We start from the raw sequence: 25,363 nt of genomic DNA, 5'->3' as shown, positions 1-25,363 counted from the left end.
TACGGCAAGGAGGGGGGAATTGGGGGCGGGGCTCAGGGTGGGGGGGAGGGCTGGAGAACTCCAGCCCGGGAACGTGACATAGGAAGTCAGGAGGCGATGGCGCCATCTACAGCTCCCCCTGCATTCCCAGGGAGCCTACATGGCTCCTCACCGGCCGCGCATTCTCCCACGGAGCTTCCTGTGCCAAGTGACTGGATGACCAGTTTATGAAAGGAAGGAATGGGGGTAGGCGCGCCTGGTTCTTTGGGTTCTTTCTGGGAAAGACCCCGCTTGGAGGAGGGGAAATGGGGCGGCAGCCAGACCGCAGGGGAAAGTGGGGAGGGGTACTGAGACAGAGGGCGTGGCTCGCGGAGGGGGACCAGCGGAGGAGGGCCAGGGCCCTAGAGCATCCCTGCCGCCCCCGCCAGGTTAGAGCTGGGCGCTTGGCCACGACTGGGGTCGGGTCTCCTTTTTAGAGGGTTTTGGGGAGCGCCTCCCCGCCATGTTGGGGCGAGCTCATATACTTCCCCAGATGGTCCCCAAGCGACGAGCCCTGTCGGGGTCCCGAGGTCTCGGGGCTGGCCAGGGCTGGCCGAGCTCGGGGCCGAGCTCCGGGCGCTGCAGCGGCGCCATGGCTTCCGCCCAGCGCGCGGTTACTTTTGGTTCCTGCGCCTTTAGTCTGTGGGGAGATTTGTCTGGGGCAGCCGCTAGCTTTGACGGGGTTCTAAGGGGCGCGGAACAAGATGCCTTTTTACACCCCCTCAGAGTCCCGGAGTTCGGCCTCCCTGCCCCAGGACCCGCCTTGTCCCCTCTTCTTTCGGGCTCCTCAGTTTCCCTGCGGAGGATTCATCCCAGACAGGATTGTGTGTCCTCCAATGTCTGGCTTCTTGGCTTCTGATCATTCCGGAGGGCTTCCTCCTGTCTTTTCCTGGCTACTTTTGTCTTTGCTTATGGGGGAGAAGGGGGAAGGGGGAATCATCTGACCTTCAGCACCACCAGGAACGTGCTGCTCTACCAGACTCGGCTATTGAAAAAGCCCCCCACCCCACCCCACCCCCAAGGAGTCTTGAGACTTCGGCAGCCTAGGATTCCAGGTTTAGATGCTTATCAGTTTTCAGCCTGGATCTCCTATTGGAATTAACATTTCAAAAGGATACCTTTTGACCAGGATTTCTAATTGAATCAAAGGCTCCAGCATCCCAGAAAGATAATTTATCTGGGGGAATATGACTTCCCCAGAAGGGGCTGAGACTCCAAAGGGATCACAGATCAAAAGGAAATAGTTTCTTTTTTTTTTAATTTTATTTTATTTAATAATAACTTTGTATTGACAGAATCCATGCCAGGATAATTTTTACACAACATTATCCCTTGCAATCACTTATGTTTCGTTTTTTCCCCTCCCTCCCTCCTCCCCCCCGCAAGATGGCAAGCAGTCCTATATATGTTAAATATGTCGCAGTATATCCTAGATACAATACATATTTGCAGAACCGAACAGTTCTCCCGCTGCACAGGGAGAATTGGATTCAGAAGGTAAAAATAACTCGGGAAGAAAATCAAAAATGCAAATAGTTCACATTCATTTCCCAGTGTTCCTTCTTTGGGTGTAGCTGTTTCTGTCCATCATTTATCCATTGAAACTCAGTTAAGTCTCTTTGTCAGAGAAATCCACTTCCATCAGAATACATCCTCATACAATATGGTTGTCGAAGTGTATAATGATCTCCTGGTTCTGCTCATCTCACTTAGCATCAGTCCATGTAGGTCTCTCCAAGCCTCTCTGTATTCATCCTGCAGATCAAAAGGAAATAGTTTCTTAAAGGGAACCAACTTAACTAATGAGGTTTAGGTTTTGGGGTTTCTTCTGTCTGGGAACCCAATGATGAGGTCTAGATTTAGGGAACCAAAATGAGATTAGGGTTCCTGGCGGTCAGGGAGTTAAATGATGAGATCTAGTAGCAGGTTCCGGGTTCAGGGAACCAAATGGAGTAGTCTCCCCTGCAAGGGTAGGGAGTTTTGGGGAACCCCCTTGTGGTGGAGCAGAGATTCTCTGTAAAAGAATTTGCAGACCCAGACGGGCTAGACTAATAAAAGAGGTTTATTATTGGCATTGGGAAGTCAGTCTTTACTATGCAATAGAAAAGCTGAATTCCTTAGAGGCAAAGTGACAGGGAAGTAAAGTTTCTAGTAGAGAGCTCCTGATAAATGGGCGGAAGTCTGGTTGGGGAAATAGGTGAGGATAAAGAAAGGAGAGCACTAGAAGAGACTATCATTCCAGTGGGCAGAGATTTCCTTGGCATGGCATGATGCTAGGATCTCCCTCTCTGCAAAGAAATGAGTTTAGAATGGCAGTTTTTATAATAGGAGCTTTGGCTACACGGGAGACCTGCTCCATGTGGGCTGGGCTAGTGGGTGGAGTTCCACATTGTCTTTTATCTACAAGGTGGTTTCAGCTTTACCTAGAATTGAATAGATCTTCACTTGAATGTGGTTGGAATTCTGTAGCTTAGGACTGAACCAACCCTACCTAGATAAACCACTTTATCTGTTCCCTGGGGTGCTCTCTCACTGAGGCAGGGTTGAAGGAGATTTTCTCCTTCAAGGAGTGTCCGGGTCCTTTTTTCATTAACAGTTTCCCTCCCTCTTGACAAATAATTGGCCCCTATCTCTTTTTCAGATTCCCAAACACTTCACAAATATCCAGTGTTGCCCTCTTCCTCAAGCTTACCATTGGGCCATATTTGCCCAAAGGCAGGCTTTCCCATAGTAACCCAGGAGTCCCATTTTTAGCCTTAGCTCCTGCACCCCAGTGTCCTTTGTTTGCTTCCACCTCCTGTTTAGTGAATTGATTATTCTGCTTTCAGACCTGATTTCTAATGAGGTTCCACAGGCTCTGCCTTTCTGCTTCCAGGAACCCTCCTTGGTTGTAGGAACTGAAGCTATTTCCTGGGGCCATTTCTCTGGACCCACAGATCTTAGGCTTCTTCCCAGGCATGTGGCTCACTGTCTCCACATTCCTTTAAGGATTCTAGGCCTAAAATCTACCCAAGTGTCTTCGGAGCCTTCCCCCATCCTCCAGTTAGATTTCAGGACACAGCCATCCAGTTTTTCCTGCTTTAGCTATCCACCTAAATCACTTCTGGATACTTAAATTATTTCTTTTTTACCCAGGCTTCCCAGCTCCCTGCCCCCTACCTCACCACAGATCCTGGGAGCTGAATACCAGACTTGATTGTTTCTCAGCCTTAGGCTTCCTCTGCTCTTTTCCTGGGGGAGCCATCTCAGAGCCCTTAATATCCTACTGGATCCTTCACTCAGATTGTTGTCTAGATAATATGTCTGTTGGGGAGAAGGGATGCTGGGAGGATCAAGTATCACTGGCAGGGAGATTTCTAACTCAGGGGACATTGAAGTTCTACATATTCTCATCCCAGCTGGGGTCCCAAACCTCTTCTACCTCTTGGGTCTGTAGGAGGGTGGGGGAGAAGAAGGGAATCAGAGGATTAGGAGTAAGAGAAGGTGAGCCCATCTTCAATTTTATACCATCCCATCAAAATCAACTTTTTCCTTGTCCCTTCTATGTGAACTCCTGCTTGCCCCTGTGGCCAATAGCCCTGGGCACTTTTCCCTCCCAGACTTGTTGTTTTTAATTGGTTAAAAGAGGTCATGCTTGGCTTCATTTCCCCAATTTTAATCACCCAATGGGTGTTGCCTCCTTCAGACAGAGCTTAGTTTAAGGTCAAGGAATCCACGGCTTCCAGGGCCATCTCCAGTCTTCCTGATCTATATCTGGCCACTGGAGCCAAGTGGCTCTGGAGAAAGAGGTGAGGCTGGTGGCTTTGCATCTCACCACTCTCCTCCCCTTTCCTAATTCAATTAACTAACTTCCCAATCTTGGCTTCCCCTTCCTAAAATCCCGAGTCCTCTTAGAGAACAAAGGCCAAAGAACAAGCCAGTAGAAATTCAGTTCTTAACTAGTTACAAGTATTATCTCATGTAGGGACATAAACAGTTTAGTCTTGCTAACTTAGTTATATTTTTTTCCCCTTTACTTTTTTATGCTATTCTTGAGTCTTTGAAAATTTGAATTCTCTGTTCTGCTATGGCCTTTTCATCAAGAATGCTTTAAAATTTCCTTTTTCGTTGAGTGTTTTCCCCAGAAAGATGTTTTATTGAGTAGTTAACTTTTGGCTATAATCCATGTTTCTTTATCTTCTGGAATATCATATTGCAATCCTGACTGTGTCTGAACAATATTTGAATTGGTTCTGTTTCCAAATTTTTTCCTTGACCTGGGAGTTCTGCAATTTGGCTATAATATTCCTTGGAGTTTTCATTTTGGGATCTCTTTCAGTAGATGATCAGTGGATTTTTTCCATGTATATTTTATTTATATTGGCTTCCAAATTTTTAACGAATTATTTTCTTTAGTGTACCTTCTTTTTCATTTGGCCAATTCTTTTAAAGGAGTTGTTTTCTGTAGTGGATTTTTGTGCTTTCCTTAAACCAAACTGGTGACTCTTTTTTTTTTTTTTTTCATGATTCTCTAGGTCCACCTTCTTTCTCTAATTTTTATTCTACTATTCTTGTTTGATTTTTTAAAATCCTTTTTTAACTGTTTAAGGAGGAATGTTTGGAGCTGCCACCAATTCTTATTTCTCTTTGAAATTTTGTATTAGAGGAATTTTGACCTCTTCTCCCGACTTTGTCTTTTGACTTTCCCTTCTAATTTCAATTTCTATTGTAGGTTTTTTTTGATTTGTTGTGGCTTTTTCTCATTTCTCAGGCTATAGTGTAACTCTGCTCCTGAGCAGATGGCACTAATCCAAACTTTTTGCTCTTGGGCCAGGAGCTTGGCCACTGACTAGCAGCATCACTGCAGAGCCACAAGGGCTGTCTCCTTGGCAGTTGGGCCAAGGGCCCTGGAACTGGCTGTTTACCTGCTGTGCCAGGGACCACTGGGTCTCAGTTGTTGATCTGTGTGTTCCCCTTTTACCCAAGTGAAACAGCTCTTTTTCACAGTCCTTCTAAATTATCTTAACTTGGCAAATTGTTTCTCCCCATTGTTTTGTAGGTTCTATCACTCCGGAATCTTAATTGAAAGTTATTTCATAGGAAACTGGAGAGAGTTCAGGCAATATCCTGCCTTTTTTCTCTCATGTTGACTCCACTATTTCCATTTTTCACTCCTTTCAGCCTCCCTCCACCTGTTGTCTGGGGTCTCTGCCCTAAGGACAGGGCCAAGGGCTTAGTAATTCCCCTAGAAGCTCACACTCTCTAAATTCCTGTAGGCTGCCCCATGTCCAGGAAAAAAATGGAAAGACATCTGTTTCATTGTAAAACCCCCACCCCCACCCCCATCACCCTGTAGAAAACTAAGTCCCAGCCCAAGCAGGGAACCTGGAGCCAGAGGGAATTACTCCTGAGAGGCACAAACCCCTACCTAAGGTGAATGTATTCTGCCCATAGATGTGGGCAACATCAGCCCAAGAGGCCATTTCCACAGATTGGGAAGATAGTTTGTGAGGCTGGCCATTTCTCTTATGTTGGATCCTTACTTTACAAAAATAAGCAGGAAAGTGAATACAGTAATAACAACATTGCCTCCTCTATCCTATGTTTTGAAGATTCATTGTCCCTTTGGCATCTTCAGTACTGTCCCCTTTTCCCAATTGCTGCCCCCAAATGTTTGTTTAAATTCTCCCTCATTACAAGTGACTGACAAGAATGACCACTTCACTTATGTGTCTATCTTGTAGGTATCATGTCTTTGCTTTAGTCCAGCACCATCTCCTCCTACACACACACACACTCACACACACTCACACTATCTAAACACTCCCTATGTCCTGAGGCCAAGCTCTCACTTGTAGCAACTGAAGGTCCCAGAAACTCTTGACCCTGAGTGTTATTTGGAGCAGAATATTGGAAGCTTCCTCAGCTCTTGTCTTTTACCTGGCTGGTAGCAGAGCAGAAATTAGTCTCCTGCGGCTGCTCAGCTCCGGCTGCCTCAGGCCACGCAGATATTCCCAAATCTCTCTGAATCCCTTCTTTTTACCATTTTTTTGTGGTTAGTATTATTGTTTATTTTAACTTTAAATACAAAATAAGAGAAGAAAAAAAAATTCAGGTAACCAGCAGAACATAAAAGCAGATTCAATATAAAGCAAACCTGTATAATAAATGCTACACATGGTTCAGGAGCTGTCCAGCATTTCTTTGCTTCCTGATAGGTTTTCTGTTGTTCTATTTTATTTTCTTCATTTCTTGAGTCCCCTCCATGCCTCTAAAGCTGCAATTAGATACTTCTAGAATCATTTACTTAAACTATGCTCATCCCAAGCCTTTCTCTCCCTTTACCATTTCTTAGGTCAAAGCAACAGGCATTTAGAAAGGGAATAGGCTTTCTGTATATATATATAGGAGATACAAAGAAAGAAAAATCAGGCCTTGCCCTCAAGAAGCTTCCATTCCAATATAGAAGACATGTCAGCAGCTGTGTCCACACTAGCAGTGTACAATATAGATGGGAAGCCTTTGTATGACTCTGCTTCCAAGTGTTCTCATAGAGGATGTAATCTTTGAGTAAATCCCTTCTCTCTGCTTCAGTTTGCTTTTTGTAAATTGATGACCAGATCCATTAAGAAGCGTGTGATTCTCAAATTTGGAATGCAAAATCTTACAAAAATGAATGTTGAAAATGATCTGTACTTGCATTTGGAAAAATAAAAATACTCTTGGGGGAGGAAGGATAGTGTTTTCATCTGGATAAGATTTAATTTCTGGCTTTTGTAAAATTTACAAGATCTTTTTTCTACTCAGAGATCATGGAAATGTTCTAGCCGTACAATACAGAAAACTTACTAGCTTCACAGATAGCACTAATTTCATCTCCAAAAATACTCATCTGTTTCTAATAGAACCCATAACTTTTTTAATTCCAGAGGCAGTACCATTTCATAAGATATTTCTCAGTTTTATTCCACCTAGAAATATAAAATGTGTTTCTCTATATTCCATTCTTGTTTGGGTGACATTGGTTTCAGTGTTGGCTCTAAATTCAGGACTGTCCCCATTGGGCAGATCTCTCCTCTGTGCTTCAGGTCCCTTCTGTAAATTGAGGAGCATTGGATTAGGTCAATTATAAAGTGTGCTTCAACTCTTATGTCCTCTGGGTGTTAAGTGTTTTAGGAGTTTGTGACATTGTGACTGTGGACTTCAGCCTGGAGGAGTGGGGTCTGTTGGATCTGGATGAGAAAGAGCTGCACAAGGAGGTCATGCTGGAGAATACCAAGAACTTGCTCTCCCTGGGTAAGGAGCTCTTACCTTGGAACTCTGGAATTACCATCACCAGGAGTGTCACCATCCCCTCCCTAGAGTGCAGAATTTCAGGCTTTTACCAGTTCTCAGAAAGGCCCAAGGGCTGCCTCCTGTCCCCAAGAGACAGGGTCCTCCTGCTGCCTGGTTCTTCTGTGAGTAGTCTTTGCATTGTAGGATGGGAACCCAGCAGTTTTGTCTGCAAACTTTCTGAAAACTGATCCTGAACCTTTTCATTGAACATGGGAAACTTCAGGGGAAACATTGTCTTTGCAATGTTCTTTTTGGTTAAAAAAAAAATAAATTTATACTTCATTGCCCTGGTGTAACTCATAAAACCCCAACACAGCAAGTGGGACCTCGTTCTTCCTTCATACATCCCTCAAAGGCTTGTACAGATATAGGGAGAGAAAGAGAAGGGAGCAATTTTTTCCCTACATTTGCTGGGATCCAGGTTTTGTGCTCAGAGCTTCCTTCATGCCCATTGATCCCCACCAAAACCCTTTGTTTTGGGCACCATCTTCATCCCCATTTTACAGGTCTGGAGGCTAAAGCAAACAGAGGAAATAACTTGCCCAGAGTCACATAGCCAGGATGTGTCTAAGTCCAAATTTGAACTCGGGGCTTCCTGACTGCAGGCTTGGTGTTCCCATCTCTGTGCTTTCAGCTGCTTCTAATGTCCAGAAAATAAAAGCAGTGGGATGTGGCCATCCTGCTGGGAAGTAGGCAGCTTCCAGTTTGCTTACATGGCCTCCTTTCCCCTCTGCCTTCTTCCCCTGGCAATAAGCACCCTGAAAACCATCTTTGAATTGTCCTTGGAACCACCCAATGGGTCTCATACCCCAGCCCGGGGTCATGCTTTCTATCTCCCACTGCCTAATACTTCCAGTTCTCAGAGATTTCATCTCCCATTTGGAGAGAGGAAGCCTGAGGAACTCCCATCCAGATGAGTGAGGTGCAAGCAGGCGTGTGAGCTGTTATTCCAAGTGCCTGCTTTGTGTCAAGAGCTTTATACGCATTCTCTCATTTGATCCTCACAACAACCTGGGAAATGGGTACATTATTACCATCACTCTACAGGAAAACTGACGTAAAGAAGCACATTCCAGGGGTGCAGAGCTAGGTAGTGCCTGAGATTGAATTTGAAGTCTAGTCTCTGTCCTTGACCACCCCTTTTTTCAAGCATGGGGTGATGGCTATGAACATTTGGCCAGTGAGTGACCCTGATTGCTGGCTCATGACCATCTTCATTGGCCCATGTAGATGTTTTGACATCTGTTCATCAGGCCAGCCTATGGGCTGCTCATTAGTTTGGCAGGACAACTTGAAACGTCTGTCAAGGTCTGCCCATTGGACTACTGTTATTAATGGAATTCTGTATTTTGTGTAGACCCTCCTAAAGAATTATCAATCATGAAGCCTCTGGGAAGAAAAGCAAAAGACTTGTTCTTCCAGTAGAAAACCTCTAAGAGATAACCCTTTGACGTTCACTCTCCTGCTTAGGGAAGAACCTGACTAATTATTTAATGGCCTGGAAATAGTCCAGAAGCCTCCAAACTAGCTATGGCTATTTGTTGATTGAGAAAGCCTGAGGTAAATCAAGTGTCCTTACTTATTTTAGAAACCTTTAACCCTTCTGGCTTAATAGATTACTTACCTCTAAATAAAGCTCATTATTGTGAGGAATTATGTGGTTCCTCATAAAATCATTAATTAAGGTAGATTGAACCTACGACCTAAATTTTAGTATTGGAAGGTGTTAGAATCTTTACAAAGTGTTATGTCATTAGAGTTGATAGAAACAATGCTTACATCTTTAAGAGTTTACACATTAGAACTCACACCTTTAAGAGAGTTTACACAGTAGAACTCACATTGGAGTTCACAAGTACGGGAGATTCACAAAGTTAATTTTGTAATTTTTTGAATTCATACCTCCCATAATCCCATTCTCGGAGGAGGAGTCAACCTTTGAGTTTACACCTCTAAAAGAGTATAAAAAGACCTGAGCTCAGTCAGGAGGAGTCAGTTGAAAAAGGTTGAAAGCCAGAAGTCAGTCAGTTCGAGAGACTGACAAGCTAGAGACTGCAGTCGGGCAGAAAGAAACTGTAAAGTACATATGTCCTTGTTTCTCTATGGGAAAAGAATCAGATCTAGAGGAGTGGAAATTAGTAGGAGAGGATCTTTGTCAATTCTACAATAAAAATGGACCTGACTCAATTTCCAAAGACAGACTTAATACATATAAATATGACTGTCCCTGAAGAGAAGGTAAAGAAGTCTCCCCCAACTGGAATCCTCCCCAGCTCAGTGTGCAGAATATGTAGGCCTGGCCCATGCAGGGAACCTGGAGCCAGTAGGAATGGCCCCTGGAAGCCACAGAGCAGGTTGGGATAATTTTGCTTTGCATTCTTCCCATGTTTCTCTAAGATATTTGAGCTCATCGTTTCTTATAGCAGGGTAGTATTCTGTCCCAATGACGTCCTATCACCACATGTGACCACCCCCTTGTTCATTGCCCAGTTGATGGACAGCCCTACAATTTCAAGTTCTTTGCCCCCAGAAAGAGAACTGCTGCAAACATTTTAGTACGTGCAGATTCTTTTCCTTTTTCCCTCTTCATCTTTGAAAATAGACCTAGTAGCAATGTTTTGTGGGTCAAAGAATAGAGGCAGTTTAATAACTCTTTAGCCCTAATTCCATTTTGCTCCCCAAAGTGATTGGATCAGTTCCCATTAGAACTGAGATAATTAGGGCTGGGAGCCCTGACTACCAGCATTCCAAAGTCATAAACTCCAGATGGCTTATCTTACATATCTTCTATAAGATTCTCTAAAGTCCCTCACTCTTTGCTGGATACTTTAAGACAAGAATCTGATCCAGTCTACTGGGGTCAACATGGATCCTGTTTTGCCCCCAGTCCATACTCTCCCTCTAATAAAATATTTTAAAACTTTTGAATCTCTATCTTGCATCAGTTTCTCCAGCATTACAACAACTTTTGTTTTCATTTAATTATAAATTGCTTTGACTGTTTCATCAGAAGTCAAATGTAAGGTTAATCTCATTTATTTGTTGCAATAAGTTGCATGTCTCTTTTATTCCATTGATCTTGACCATATAGTTTTAATAATTATGGCCTTTTAATATTGTTCAAGATCTAGTACTGCTAAAACTCCCTTCTACCATTTTAAAAAAATAGTTCTTTTCATATTGTTGACTTCATGTTCTTCCAAGTGAATTTTGTTATTTTTTTAATAATTTAGTAAAAAAAAAAAATAGTATCAATTACCTACTATATATAGGCATATCTAAGTAATATACGAATTAGTTTTGGTAAAATTGTCATCTTAAAAATATTTTCCTGGGCAACCCATGAACAATGACTATTTCTCCAGTTATTTAAATCTGATTTTATTTGTATAAAAAGTCTTTTTATGATTTTGTTTATATACTCCCTATGTTTGTTTTGACGAGTATACTTATAGGTATTTTAGACTGTCTAGAATTGTTTTAAATGAGATATCTTTTGCAGGGTTTTGCTTGTGATATGTAGGAGTGCTGATGATTTATGTGGATTTACTTTATGTCCTGCTCTTTTGCTTAAAGTGTAAATTGTTTCAATTAACTTTTGAGTTGAGTCTTTGTAATTTTCCAAGTATATGATCATGCGGGCTGCAAATAGAGATTGTTTTTATTAACTCATTTATTATTTTGATTCCTTCTATTTCTTTTTCTTCTCTTATTGTTATTGCTATGATTTCCAGTACAAAATTGAATAACATTGGTGACAGTGGGCATCCTTGTTTCAAGCCTAATCTTACTGACTAATCCAAATTACAAATAATGCTTGCTGATAGTTTTAGATAAAAATTTTTAAATCAATTTAAGAAAAATCCACTTAGACCAATACTTTCAAGTTTTTTTGTTTTTTGTATGATTTGGTTTTAACGAAAAACAATGTGGTATTGTTATCCAAATCTTCTGCATTTGTTACTACAATGATGATTTTTTAAACTTTTAATATTGACATGAGAAATCATGCTAACAGATTGCCTTATGCTAAAACTCCCCTGCCTTCCTGGTATTAATCCTACTTGGTCAAAATGTATATACTTGTAAGGTCTAATTGTTATGCCACAGTTCTCTTTAACTGTCCTGACTCAGTTTCCTGTCTCAGTTTCCTTAACTGTTCTGTCTCTGACCCAGTAAAACTAAGGATTATTCGCTCTCGGGTTATAAATTAGCAAGATAAAAGAGTAGCTCTCCTGACTCTTTTATGGATTTACAATATTCCTTTAGAATATTCCAAGATTAACCCATGATATCTTTACTTCTTTGTCTCTGGATTTTTTAGAGTTTTATGGCTTCCCCTCCCTGATAAAAACTTTCCCTCCCTTTCTCTTCTTTGTCTCCAAAAAGGTATTTAAGAAGTTGGGGTTCCTCCATTCATTGCTGGAGAATGGCATCTGGCAGCTGTATGTTAGATGCTGGATTCTTTGGGTCCTCCAGCCCTGGGACCAATATGGATTCCTTGGTCCCAGTATACTTATCTCTGTCTGACTGGATAATCTGAGACGAGAGTCCTGTCCAGTCAATCTTACTCTCCCATTAATAAAATATTAAAAACTCTCTAATCTCTCTCCTGCCTCAGTTTCTCCGGCATTACATAATAAATCTTTTAAGCTAGTGTTTCATTTAGGATTTATATATCCATATGCATTAATGACATTTGCCTATGATTTTCTTTCTGTTTTATTCTTCCTGGTGTAAGTATAAGTATCATATTTGTTTCATAAAGGAATTTGGTGGAATGCCTTCTTTGCTGATTATTCCAGAATAATACATTTAACATTGTACTTAGTTGATCTTTAAATCCTTCATAGAATTCACTTGTAAATCCATCTAGTCCTGGTGCTTTTTTCTTAGGAACTCTTTTTTTTTTTAATTTTTTATTTAATAATTACTTTATATTGACACTCGTTTCTGTTCCGATTTTTTTTCCCCCTCCCTCCCTCCACCCCCTCCCCTAGATGGCAAGCAGTCCTTTATATGTTGGATATGTTGCAGTATATCCTAGATACAATATATGTTTGCAGAACCGAACAGTTCTCTTGTTGCTTAGGGAGAATTGGATTCAGAAGGTATAAATAACCCGGGAAGAAAAACAAAAATGCAGATAGTTTACATTCGTTTCCCAGTGTTCTTTCTTTGGGTGTAGCTGCTTTTGTCCGTCATTTATCAATTGAAACTCAGGTCTCTTTGTCAAAGAAATCCACTTCCATCAAAATATGTCCTCATACAACATCGTTGTCGAAGTGTATAATGATCTCCTGGTTCTGCTCATTTCACTTAGCATCAGTTCATGTAAGTCTCGCCAGTCCTCTCTGTATTCATCCTGCTGGTCATTTCTTACAGAACAATAATATTCCATAACATTCATATACCACAATTTACCCAGCCATTCTCCAATTGATGGGCATCCATTCATTTTCCAGTTTCTAGCCACTACAAACAGGGCTGCTACAAACATTTTGGCACATACAGGTCCCTTTCCCTTCTTTAGTATTTCTTTGGGATATAAGCCCAATAGAAACACTGCTGGATCAAAGGGTATGCACAATTTGATAATTTTTTGGGCATAATTCCAGATTGCTCTCCAGAATGGTTGGATTCGTTCACAACTCCACCAACAATGCATTAGTGTCCCAGTTTTCCCGCATCCCCTCCAACATTCATCATTATTTTTTCCTGTCATCTTAGCCAATCTGACAGGTGTGTAGTGGTATCTCAGAGTTGTCTTAATTTGCATTTCTCTGATCAATAATGATTTGGAACACTCTTTCATATGAGTGGTAATAGTTTCAATCTCATCCTCTGAAAATTGTCTGTTCATATCCTTTGACCATTTATCAATTGGAGAATGGCTTGATTTCTTATAAATTTGAGTCAGTTCTCTATATATTTTGGAAATGAGGCCTTTATCAGAACCTTTAACTGTGAAAATGTTTTCCCAGTTTGTTGCTTCCCTTCTAATCTTGCTTGCATTAGTTTTATTTGTACAAAGGCTTTTTAATTTGATGTAATCGAAATTTTCTATTCTGTGATCAGTAATGGTCTCTAGTTCATCTTTGGTCACAAATTTCTTTCTCCTCCACAAGTCTGAGAGATAAACTATTCTATGTCTTAGGAACTCTTTTATGTCTTGTTCAGTTTCTTCTTTTTTTCCTATTATACCTCTAGTTAGACATTGTATTTATTCTTCTGCTAATCTAGGTAATTTACAATTTGCAATTTTATAAATATTCTTCCATTTCATTTAAATTATTAAATTTACTGGCATCGAATTAGGCAAAATAACGCCTTATGATTGCTTTGATTTCATCATAGTGATATATGCACCCTTTTCATTTTTGATTCTAGTGATTTGGTTTTCTTCTCTATATATTTTAAATCAAATTAAACAATGATTTATCTATTTTTTTAAAATAATTACACTTTGTGAAGTTCCCTCCACCTTATTGTCCTCAGCTTTTCTTTTTATCCTATTTCTGTTACCTTATCTCTCCTCCTTATCTTCTCCCCCACCCTTTCTACAAGTCCTGCTGCTATCCTTTCCCCAGTTTTCCACCTCTCTGAGACCTCAAAACAGACTTTTAGATTTCCAGGCTGTTTCCTCTTCAACTCTGAGGAGAGCAAGGTTCCAATGTTTCCAACATATCCCATCTGTGGGCTCTGTTTCAGTTCCTTCTTTCACACCCAAATTTATGAGGTGATTGCTCCGTTTTACTCTTTTTCTAGCCAGCTTTGTTTTTTGTTTTTTTTTTTTTAAGAAGCACTCCTCTTTTACACAACTCAGCCCTCACCTTTCTTTCATACTTCTCAGAAATGATGATAGCTTGAATAATTTTGACATGTCCACATATAAACAAAGTTAATGTGTTTGGAGTTAATCTCTTCCAAGTTTACCATATTCCCAACATAACATTTGTGGTGCTATTACTTATTGTCTACTTATTCTTCCAGGTTCCTTTCTGACCAAGGACTTGGCTCTCTCTATATCTGGAGGAAATGCCCAGAATATCCTTATTGCTCTTTCTTGGGGTAATGAGTTTTGAAATTTCCCAAGATATCCTCTCACTCCCTCCCTCCCCCCCAAAAAAAAAAAACCTCTTGCTAGGGTCTTTCAGTCTTTCAATGCTCTGTAGATGGTCTCATTCTGTCTCCTGTTCCCCATCATAGTTCTCAAAATTATGACTTGTGATTGTACTTCTTTGGATTTCCCCCATGTGGAGTTTCAGAAGAATATTGAATACTGATAGATTCAGTCTTTAAGCCATTTAGAAAATGGCATTGGTCTAGAACTTCAGAGTAATTTTTTTTGTGTGTGTGTAACAATCCTCTAGTTTTATGTCACAGGCATTTGCCTGAGCTGGATGCTAGATCTGAAAGCTCACTCTGTTCCTGGTGAAGCAGAAAGGAAACTGTTCCCTTTACTGAAGTTGTGTTGCCTTTAAGAAACTATTTCCTTTTAATCTGTGATCCTTTTCAGAATCTCAACTATTCCTGGGGAAGGCATATCCTCCCTAGATAAGTTATCCTCCCAGGATGCCAGAACTTTTGATTCAATTAGAAATCCTGGTCAAAAGACACTCCCTTTGAAGTGTTGTTAATTCCAATAGGAGATCTGAACTGAAAATTGATAAGCATCTAAGCCAGGAAACCTGAGTTTTGAAGCCCCAAGATTCTTTAAAAGGGCAGTATTTGGACTCATTCTTCCCAGAAGGCCCAGGCACTTTGCTAGGATCCTTCTGCCCACTGAGAAAACATTCTCCATGCCAAATTCCATTTCCCAGTAGGGCTCTGCCACAATAAAAGTCAGTCTCTTAGCAAACTGGTTTTTATCCAACAATAAACTTTAATTTTGCAATTAATATTTTGGAAATAAGTGAATTCTTTCCTTTTAAAACCTGTGGCCGATTAAAAGGGGATTTTAAACAGCTTTCTTATTGCCACTGACCTCATGATCACCAGGAATTGAGGGGATTCAAACTTTATCATTTGGCTCCCTGACGGGGAATTAAAGGGGAGCCAAAGCTCATCTCTGGAATCAGAACACCACAATTGCTGCTTGTGTTGAATGTATCCCTTGCTGAATACCCAATTTAGGATTTAGCATTTACTCCTCCCCCTGGAAGAACCTTTTGATGACTGGAAAGTCCCTACTTTGGACCTGCCTCATTTCTGGGATGTTGGTGGAAAGCCCAAACTCAGAATCTTGGGAGAGCACTCTGAGCCAGTCTGACCCTAACAGGAACCTTTCAGTCTTCCTGATACCCTTGTGGACTTTTTCCTTGAAACAAATTTAGAGGCTTTAGAAAAATGGGATTGCCATGTTTGAACTTTGCCTTGTGTGTCATAGAAAATAGATTTGTTTGAAGCTTTCAGACCAGATTTGTTGCTTAATCAGGATGTGTTGGTCACTCTTGTAGCATCTCTTAATGCTACCCTAATTTTGTAGCTCCCCTTAGAGCTACTCTTTTTTTTTTAATAGCTTTTTATTTACAAGTTATATGTATGGGTAATTTTATAGCATTGACAATTGCCAAACCTTTCGTTCCAATTTTTCCCCTTCTCCCCACCCCCTCCCCTAGATGGCAGGATGACCAATACATGTTAAATATATTAAAGTATAAATTAAATACAAAATAAGTGTACATGACCAAACCATTATTTGCTGTACAAAAGGAATAGGACTCTGAAATTTTGTACAATTAGCCTGTGAAGGAAATAAAAAATGCTGGCAGGCAAAAAATATAGGGATTGGGAATTCAATGTAATGATTCTTGGTCATCTCCCAGAGTTCTTTCGCTGGGTGTAACTGGTTCAGTTCATTATTGTAGAGCTACTCTTAGTGCCCATCCATCCACAGCGGCCTAGGCCACACTTACCCAACTTCGGGCACTAACCTGGATCCTACAGACACAGATGAGCAGGAGGTAGGGGTGAAGCAAAAGAGAAGCTTATTCTTAGGTAGCACATATTTATACCTCCCTGAGATCGGCAGAAGGGGAGGTCCTCTAGCAACCTGGCGTAATGTGATTGGCCCGAGAAGAGGAAGGGAATTGTGCTAGGCTTTGAGAGCATTAAGGAGGGAGACATGGTACCTGGGGTCAGATATCATCTCTTAAGGCTATGCCCTACCTCCACATAGGACTCCCCTGCACCTCAGTACCTTTCATCCCTCAGGTTCTCCCAAATGCCTTGAACTGCATTCCTTGCTCCTAGAGGCTTTTTAACCCTTATAACACTGATCCCAGAGCCCTTTGCGGGGCAGGGAGGGTGATGAAGACAGTGAGGCAAGGAATTTTCTGAGATCTACCTTTTCAGCAACCTGGGTGCTGTATTTGGAAACTGCTTCAAGCTGAGCATTAAGCTGTTGTTTTCTTGTTCCTGGCTTTGACTCTATCAATGTAGAACTTCCTAAAGGTTCTGTTTTTTCCTATTTCAGCTCTTGCCTCTACCAGATCAAAATATTACTTAATTTTCTAAATATGCAATCATATCACACTCTCATATTCATTTTTAGATTAGCATTTTTATACTATAGTTTCCCCAAATCCCAATGTAAGAAAAGTTAGAATCATAACAATAATATAAATAAGGTTTTTGATTTAAAACATGAAGAAAAATGACCAGTAAAATAGCAATGCATTTCTGGATTATCTTCCATAGAAAAATCACTTGATCCCTCTGACCATTTGACCCTCTTGACTTACTGCATTCATAGTAGAATAGAGTCATTCTGATCCAATTATGCCGAATGTTTATTCCTACAGCTCCTAATCATAACACCTTAAATGTCAAATTTTTAGTGATCTCCCAGTAGAGGCTCAAACATCCCCATTATTGTAAAGGGAGAACAAGTTTTTCTTTTAAGTTAGCCCTCATTCTAATTTAGATTAGGAGAAAATCCAATCCAATCTGGATTAACACTTGAAGGTAAATAGAATTCCCAATGTTCCCAAAGTCGAATTGCAGTCAGCACCTCAAAAATGGGACCCACTACTTTCTGTTTGGCTGTTGCCCAGGTTTTATCTATTTTTTCAGCTCCAGAGCGGAAGGAGTGAGTACCAAAGCTAGGAAGGAGTGAGAAAAGTAGGCAGCCTGGGGGGAAAAGGAGATCTCAAGAGTTGAACAGCCTGGTGGGTGGTGATCCAGGTGGAATATGAGCCCTTGGGGTGGAGTTTGGAAGCGTGGGAGGAGTCCAGGTCAGACGTAGGGCCTCTCCAGTGGTCAAGACATTTCACGTGATGGAGGGCGTGGTTTGGGGCGGGGAAGCAGCTCTAGGTCCGAGATCCTGGTCCTGGGTGTGATTGAAGGAGACAGCTCTTTTTGGGAAGTCTCAGAGGCTGGCTAAGTTGGTAACTCTTGGGCCCAGGAGCAATCTCCAGTGAGCTGACTGGAAACTGGAACTTTGGGAGCTGAGATCTCTCTGCCTCTGCAAGCCAGCTCTGTAGGTGCAGGTACAAGGTAGGTCCTTGCACCTTCCGGCATATCTACCCCCACGCCTCCCTGCCCACCTCTAAGTTTTTGCTATTTGCCTTTGTCTTTGCTAATGGACGGATTATCTGACCTTCAGCACCACAAGCCCTCCCTCCTTAGCCCCCTACCCCACTCCCAGCCGTCACTGTTTTTCAAACCCCAAGTGCTTCACAAACGTCAGAGGTTACAGTCCCCGGATTTAAAATTGATTCACATTTTCCTAATTTTAAACATTGCACAAAAGGAAACAGAAATCCCGCCTTGTTCCTGGATCCTGATTAAATGTGGTGGTTCTACCTTCCGACTTAGTCCCCTGATAGATTCAAGAGTTCTGCCTGCCCTGCGACTCACTCTGGATGTGGACATTAAAAACTCCTACCAGGCTCTCCTCCTCTCTCCTCCCTATCCCCCAGGCTCTTCGGCTGCTGCCCGATCAGACCCTCACCCTGGCTTGCTGCATCCAGGTTGCTTTTAGGATCACCAAGTCTAAGCTCTACCAGAAGGTCCCTGGCAACCTCCCCAGCTTTTAGGTACCTCAGGGCACAGTCATGCTGCTTTCCCAGGCTCTGTCCCCCAGGAGCCTTCTGTCACTGCAGTGTCTCTGATCTTCCGGGACACTTCAGGAGCTAAGTTAGAACATCTTTTTCCCAAACCTTACCTGGAATCTCCTTTCCCAGACCTCCAGCTTCCCTGTCCCCTCCCCCCTCCTTTTAGAGCACTCAGACCTCCCCTCACCCTCTCCCTATACTAGGGGGCTGTAACTTATGCTTCCCCTGGTGCCTCCTTCTAGAGCCATCCTTCCATCCACAACATTCATTAGCCTCCCTTCTTCCTGGATCAAGCTGTCAGTCTGTGGTGAGTCAGGAAGACGGGATGGCAGAGTACCAATGGGAGGCAGAGCTCTGACTCTGGAAAGCTGTGTCACACTCATCCCTGTGGGATCCCAAAGGCTTCTCTGCATCCTGGGTCTCTGTTATTGGATGAGAGAGGGGAATAATTTTCCTGTTCAGATCATTTTCACTTCCAGGTTTGCCCCTCCCTGTTGCCCACAGTGTTCTCTTGATCCTGTTCATTTCACTCTTCATTTTTAGTCTTTTTTTTTGTCTTGCTAAGGCCACTGAGCTCACTTCTCACAACCAAACACCACCAACTTGGTCAGGGATTTCCTGATTGATGGGGATCACTGCAAATTCTTTTTTTTTTTTTTAATTTTTAAATATTTTCATTTTCAAAGAGCCACTTTAAACAACCCATCCAAATAGCTGAATGCCCTTCCATCTTGTTTTTACTCACCATTTTCTTTCTCAAACCCCCTTTTACCTTATCCCTGTGACTATCTTCTCTCTCACTCTCCCACTCCTAATACTAATCCAGTTTAAAGTCCCTCGCCCACCGTATCCCCCAGTTTTCTCACCTCTATATGTTTAGAAGACTTCTACATACTTTCCATTGGATACATTGTTTCCTCTATAATTCAGAGATGAAAGTTACAATGTTACCAGCCCCCCCCATTTGCTTTCTCTATATTAGTTCTTCTTCTTGGCCATTGTTTATAATTGTTTCCTTTTACCCTTTCCTGCTCCATCACAAATAATTCAGTCCCAACCTTTGTAACTACCTACAGTTATACTGATAATATTTTTATATATATGAGTAAATAGTTTGCCTTAATGCCTTGGAATTAGTCTTTAATGTTTTCCTTTTTTCTGGATCTTTTATATTAAATTTTCCATTGAGTCCTAGTCTTTTTCTTATAAATACATGAGTTTTTCAGTTTATAAAATGTCTATTTTTTCCCCCTCATTCCATATTCCAGATTTCTGGGTAAATTATTCAAGATGTAACTCCAGGTCTTTTGTTCTTTGAAATCAAATGTAACCAAACCTATGGTCTTTTAGAGTAGAAATTACAGTGTTTTATGAAATCCTGACTATTTCTGAGTATTGAAGTCTGTCTTATTTTTTGTTGGATTGCAATATTTTCTCCTTAACTTGGGAATTTCGAAACTTTGCTAGGATATTCTGGTAAGCTTTTCTCCTTTGATCTTGATCTCTTTCAGTTGGTGAACATTAGATTTTTTTTCTTTCAATTTCTATCCTCTTGTTCAAGAAATTAAGGGCAATTTTCTTTCATAATTTCTTGTAATGTTATATCCAGAATCAATATGAAATCGAATAACATAAAAATTGTAACGGCTTCACTGTGTAAAGGCTTCTAGAAAGAGTTTTCATTTTTCTGAACCTAAGAAATTTCTTTTGGTAATGTTTTATTTTAGAAGAGAACAAAAAGGGAGGTGTCTTGATTTGTGTTTGAATGGGACATAAGGGAGGCAGTGCTCTGCCAAGTCCAGTGGCAAGATAAAAGTCCTGAATCCTTCCTCCAACAAAACATCAGGTGATGGAAGCCTGAGGGAGGAGGAGCTCATGGGAGATAAGCTGGGCAGCCTGGTGGGTAAGTGACCAGATGAAATAACAGTCCTAAGGTGGATTTTGGAAGCCTGGGAGGAGTCTAGGGCGGCAGAAGAGCCATTCCAGTAGCCATTGGCCATGTGATGATGGGTAGGGCTGGGGGAGGGAATGCAGGCAGCATTCAGTCATCACCCAGGATAATTTTGGGAGTGAGGCCCCACCCTCCAGGTTTCAAGGGCTGGGCTGCTTTGACTTTCCTGGAATAGAGTAATAGGAAGCAGGAAGGCTTGGAACTGAGATTTCTGGGTATTCTCTTGGATCTGCCATTTTCTACTTAATGTAACAAATCTCTACTGGGGTAGGACCCAGGTAGGTCTTAGCCAGGGCTCTTCACAAGTCCTGCCTTCTGTTGGCTGCCCTTGCATAAGCATTCACACTTCTTATCTGCTCTGATGGCCAATGCCCTCCCCATCTGTCAGAACAATTTCCTTCCAGGTCTGGTTATTTAATGAATTCTTGGCCCCTATCTCTTTTTCAGGGTCCCAAACACTTCCCAAATATTCACTATCACCCTCTTCCTCAAGCTTACTATTGGATCATATTTGCCCAAAGACAGGAGTCCCACTTTCACAGCCCCTCTCACCCCCCCCAGGTGGACCCGAGTGTCCTAGCTCTACTTCCTGCTCCTATTTACTGCATTGATTGTGTGCCTTCAGACATTCTTTCCACTGGCTCTGCCTTTCTGCCCCCAGGAACCTTCCTTGGTTGCAGGAACTGAAGCTGTTTCCTGGGCCAACTTCTCTAGACCCTCACAACTTGGGCTCCTTCCTAGGCATGTGGCTCACTGTTTCCGCATTCCCTTTCAGGATTCTAAGCCTAAAATCTACCTAAGAATCTTATGAACCTCCCTCATCTTCAATTAGATTTCAATTTTTCCTGGTTCAGCTATCCACCTAAATCACTTCTGGACACTTAAATTTATTCTTTTTTTTTACTCAGGCTTCCCGGCTCCCTGCCCCCTATCTCACTACAGGTCCTGGGAGCTGAATTCCAGACTTGATTGTCTCCCAACCTTAGGCTGCCTCTGCTCTTCCTTGGGGGTTCCATCTCTACTTTTTTATGCTACTCTTGAGTCTTTTATTTGAAAATTTTTAGTCTCGGTTCTGCTCAGGCCTTTTCATCAAGAATGTTTGAAAATTCCCTTTTTCATTGAATGTTTTCCTTTGTGAAAGATGTTTACTTTTTGTTTTGATTTGTTTTTTTTGTTTGTTTGTTTGTTTTTTGGTTATTTTGGGGCTATAATCCATGTTTCTTTGCCTTCTTGAATATCATGAATATCCTTCTTGACTGTGCCTGAACAATGTTTGATTGCTTCTGGTTGCTTCCAAATTTTTTCTTGACCTAGGAGTTCTGCAATTTGGCTATAATTTTCCTAGGAGTTTTCATTTTGGGATCTCTTTCAGTAGGTGATCACTGGATTCTTTCCATGTATATTTTATTTATATTAGCTTCAATGTACCTTCTTTTTCATTTGGCCAATTCTTTTAAAGGTTTTGTTTTCTTTGGTAGAAGTTTGTGCTTCCTTAAAGCAAACTGGTGACTTTTATATTCCCATGATTTTCTAGTTCCACTCCCATTTATTTTCCTAATTTTTATTCTACTTCTCTTATTTGATTTTTAAAATCTTTTGGAGCTCCTCTAGAAGGACTTTTTGGATTTGTGACCAAGTCATATTCTCTTTGAGATTTCACATTGGTGACATTTGATCTTGTGTTCTTTCCAGTTTGTCTTTTGACCTTCCCTTTGATTACAGTAATGTTCTGTTGTGAGAGCTTTTTATTTTGTTGTGGTTTTTTTTCCCCTAATTTCAGGCTTGGTAATTCTCCTGGAACTTTACTCTATATAATTTCTTGTAGGCTAGTTCTGTGTGCAGGAAAAGAAGGGAATGACATTTATTCAGTTATAATCACCTCCCTGCCCTCCCCCAATAGCCTGAAGAGGACCAAGGCCTGGCCCAAGTGAGGAGCCTGGAGCCAGAGGAAATGGCCCCTGAGAGCTGCAGACCCCCACTCCAGGTGAGTATATTCTGCCCAAAGATGTGGGCAACGTCAGCCCAAGAGGCCATTTCCACAAATGTGGAGGATGGTCTGTGAGGCTGGCCATCTCTCTTATCATTGGATCCTTACTTTACAAAAATGGGCAGGAAAGTGAATGCAGTAATAACAACATTGCCCTCTTCTCTGCTATGTTTTAAACTGATTCATTGTCCCTTTGGCATCTTGAGCACTAACTCCTTTCCCCCAGTTGCTGCCCCAACATGTTTGTTTAAATTTTCCTTCAATATAGGTCACTGATAAGCATGACCTCTTCACTCATTAGTGTTTATCTTGTAGGTATCATGTCTTTGTTTTGGTCCAGGACCATCTCCCCACTACACACACACACACACACACACACACACACACACACAAAATCGAAACACTCTCTGTGTCCTGTGGCCAAGCTCCTTCTTATACCCATCGACTTTCCTGGAAACCCTTAACCCTGTTATCTGGAGCAGCAGGACCCTGGAAGCGTCCCCAGCTCTTGTCCTTTCCCTGGGTGGTAGCATAGCAGAAATTGTTCTCGTGCTGCTTCTCAGCTCCAGCTACCTCAGGTCCCACATATCTCCCCAAGTCTCTCTGGATCCCTTCTCTTTGCCATTTTTCACTGTTATTACATGAATATGATAATATATTCTTCCCCCCCCCCCCCCCCCCAGGCAATTGCTGTGAAGTGAATTTGCCCAGGTCACACAACTCAGAAGAATTAAGTGTCTGAGCCTGAATTTAGACTAAGGGCCAATGTTCTAGTCACTGCGCCATCTATTGGCCCCTATTATAATTTACTTAACCCTAAATATAAAATAAGAGAAGAAAAAAATTCAAGCAACCAGCAGAACATAACAGCAGGTTCATTATAAAACAAAATCTACTTGATGAATGCTACACATTGTTCAGGAGCTGTCCAGCGTTTCTTGGCTTCCTGGTATGTTTTCTTTTGTTCTATTTTATTTTCTTTATCTCCTGAGACCCTTCATTCCCCCAAAGCTGCAATTAGGTTTTTCTAGAATAACTCCATCATATTCGGCTCATCCCAAGCCTTTTTCTCCTTTTACCATTGTTTAGGTCAAAGTAACAGGCATTTAGAAAGGGAAGAGGCTCTGTGGGAATGTAGAGGAGATGCAAAGAAGGAAAAATCAGTCCCTGCCCTCAAGAAGTTTCCATTCTCACATGAAAGACAACATGTCGGCAGCTGTGTCCACACCAACTCTGTACAGTGTAGGTGGAAGGTCTTTGCATGACTGTGCTTCCAAGTCTTCTCATACAGGATGTGATCTTTGGGTAAATCTCATCTCTCTGCTTCTGTTTGCTTTTGTAAATTGAAGACCATTGAGCCAAATTCATTATGAAGTGTGTGATTCTGAAATTGGAACGCAAAATCTTATAAAAATGAATGTTGAAAACTATCTGTACTTGCATTTGGAAAAATAAAATACTATTGGGGGAAGGATAATGTTTTCATCTGGAGAAGTCTTACTTTCTGGCTTTTGGAAAACTTACAGGATCTTTTTTTCCCCTTACTGGTCATGGAAATGTTTTAGCCTTACAATACGCAACACTTACTAGCTTCACACAAACACTTGATGCCATTTTCTTAACATAGCACTGTCTGATTTCACCTCCAAAAATCCTCATCTCTCTCTCTCTTAGAAGCCATAACTTTTGTAATTCCACAGGCAGTACCATTTCCTATTTTTTAGGAAATTTCTCAATTTTATTCCAAATGAAAATGTAAAGTGTGTTTCTCTTTACTGGGTCTTTGGGGGACTTTAGTTTCAGTGCTGGTTCTGAATCCCGTAAGGGCTGTCACCTTTGGGCAGATCCCTCCTCCATGCTTCAGCTTCCTTCTGTAAATTGAGGAGCATTGCATTAGGTCAGTTATGAAGTGTGTTTCAATTCTTATGTCCTCTGGGGATTGGTGTTTTAGGAGCTGGTGAGTTTCAAGGATGTGGCTGTGGACTTCACCCCAGAAGAGTGGGATCTGTTGGACCCAGATCAGAAAGAGCTGCACAAATTGGTCATGCTGGAGAATGCCGAGAACTTGCTCTCCTTGGGTAAGGAGCTCTTCCCTTGGAACTCTGGAACTGCCATCAACAGGAATGTCACCATCCCCTCCCTAGGGGGCAGAGTTTCAGACTTTTACCACTTCCTAGAAAGGCCTAAGGTTTGCCTCCTATCCTCAAGAGACGGTCCTCCTGCTGCCTGGTTCTTCTGTGAATGGTCTTTGCATTGTAGGAACCCAGCAATTTTGCCTGTAAACCTTATAAAAACTAATTGTGCCCCCTTTTACTGAATATGGGATAGGAAAAGGAACCCTTTCCTCTTGGGGGGAACCATTTTGTTGTTACAATGTTATTTTGAGTAAAATGGATACATTTTTACCTCACTGCCCCTGGTGTAACCCATAAATCCCCAGCACAGGAAGTGGGTCTTTGTTCTTCCTTCATACATCCCCCAAAGGCCTGTATAGATACCAGGAGAGAAAGGGAAAGGAGGTATTCTTTCTATACATTTTCTGGGATTCAGGCCATGTGCTCAGAGCTTCATTCATGTGCATTATAGCAGTTGATGTTTCTCCCCTCCCCGCCAAAAAAAAAAAGAACCACATTGTTTTGGGCTCCATCTTTATCCCCATTTCACAGGTTTGGAGGCTGAAGCAAACAGGTGAAATTACTTGCCAGAGTCACGTAGCCAGGATATGTCTAAACCCAAATTTGCATTTGGGGCTTCCTGACTGCAGGCCCGGTTCTCCCTTCTCTGTGCTTCCAGCTGCTTTTAATATCCAGAAAATGGAGGCTCCGGGATGTGGCCATCCCACTGTGAAGGAGGCAGCAAAACCAGGATGTTCTGATTCCTGATTGCTTGCATGGCCTCCTTTCCCCTCTGCCCTGTTCTCCGGGAAATAATCATCATCTTTAATTGCACTTGGAACCACCCAGTGGGCCTAGCATCCCCCCTATTCTAATGAGAACTGTCTCTCCAGGCTCACACCCACTATTTTCCCTTTGC

General features: G+C 41.7%; 1 protein-coding gene across 1 annotated transcript; it reads left to right on the top strand.

Moving 5' to 3' along the window:
• The first annotated feature begins 98 nt into the window (after nt 1-98).
• LOC127556921 (neurotrophin receptor-interacting factor homolog) lies at nt 99-25,337 on the top strand. The gene is made up of 3 exons (XM_051990440.1): nt 99-225; nt 22,244-22,327; nt 24,282-25,337. Exons 1-3 carry the CDS (start codon nt 220-222, stop codon nt 24,645-24,647), a joined length of 456 nt encoding a protein of 151 aa, XP_051846400.1. The 5' UTR covers nt 99-219; the 3' UTR covers nt 24,648-25,337.
• The last annotated feature ends 26 nt before the right edge of the window (nt 25,338-25,363 follow it).

This window comes from Antechinus flavipes, chromosome 3, assembly GCF_016432865.1.
Source record: "Antechinus flavipes isolate AdamAnt ecotype Samford, QLD, Australia chromosome 3, AdamAnt_v2, whole genome shotgun sequence".
NCBI lineage: Eukaryota > Metazoa > Chordata > Mammalia > Dasyuromorphia > Dasyuridae > Antechinus > Antechinus flavipes.
Note: the sequence above shows the minus strand (reverse complement) of the source record. Positions and strands in the feature narration are given on the sequence as shown.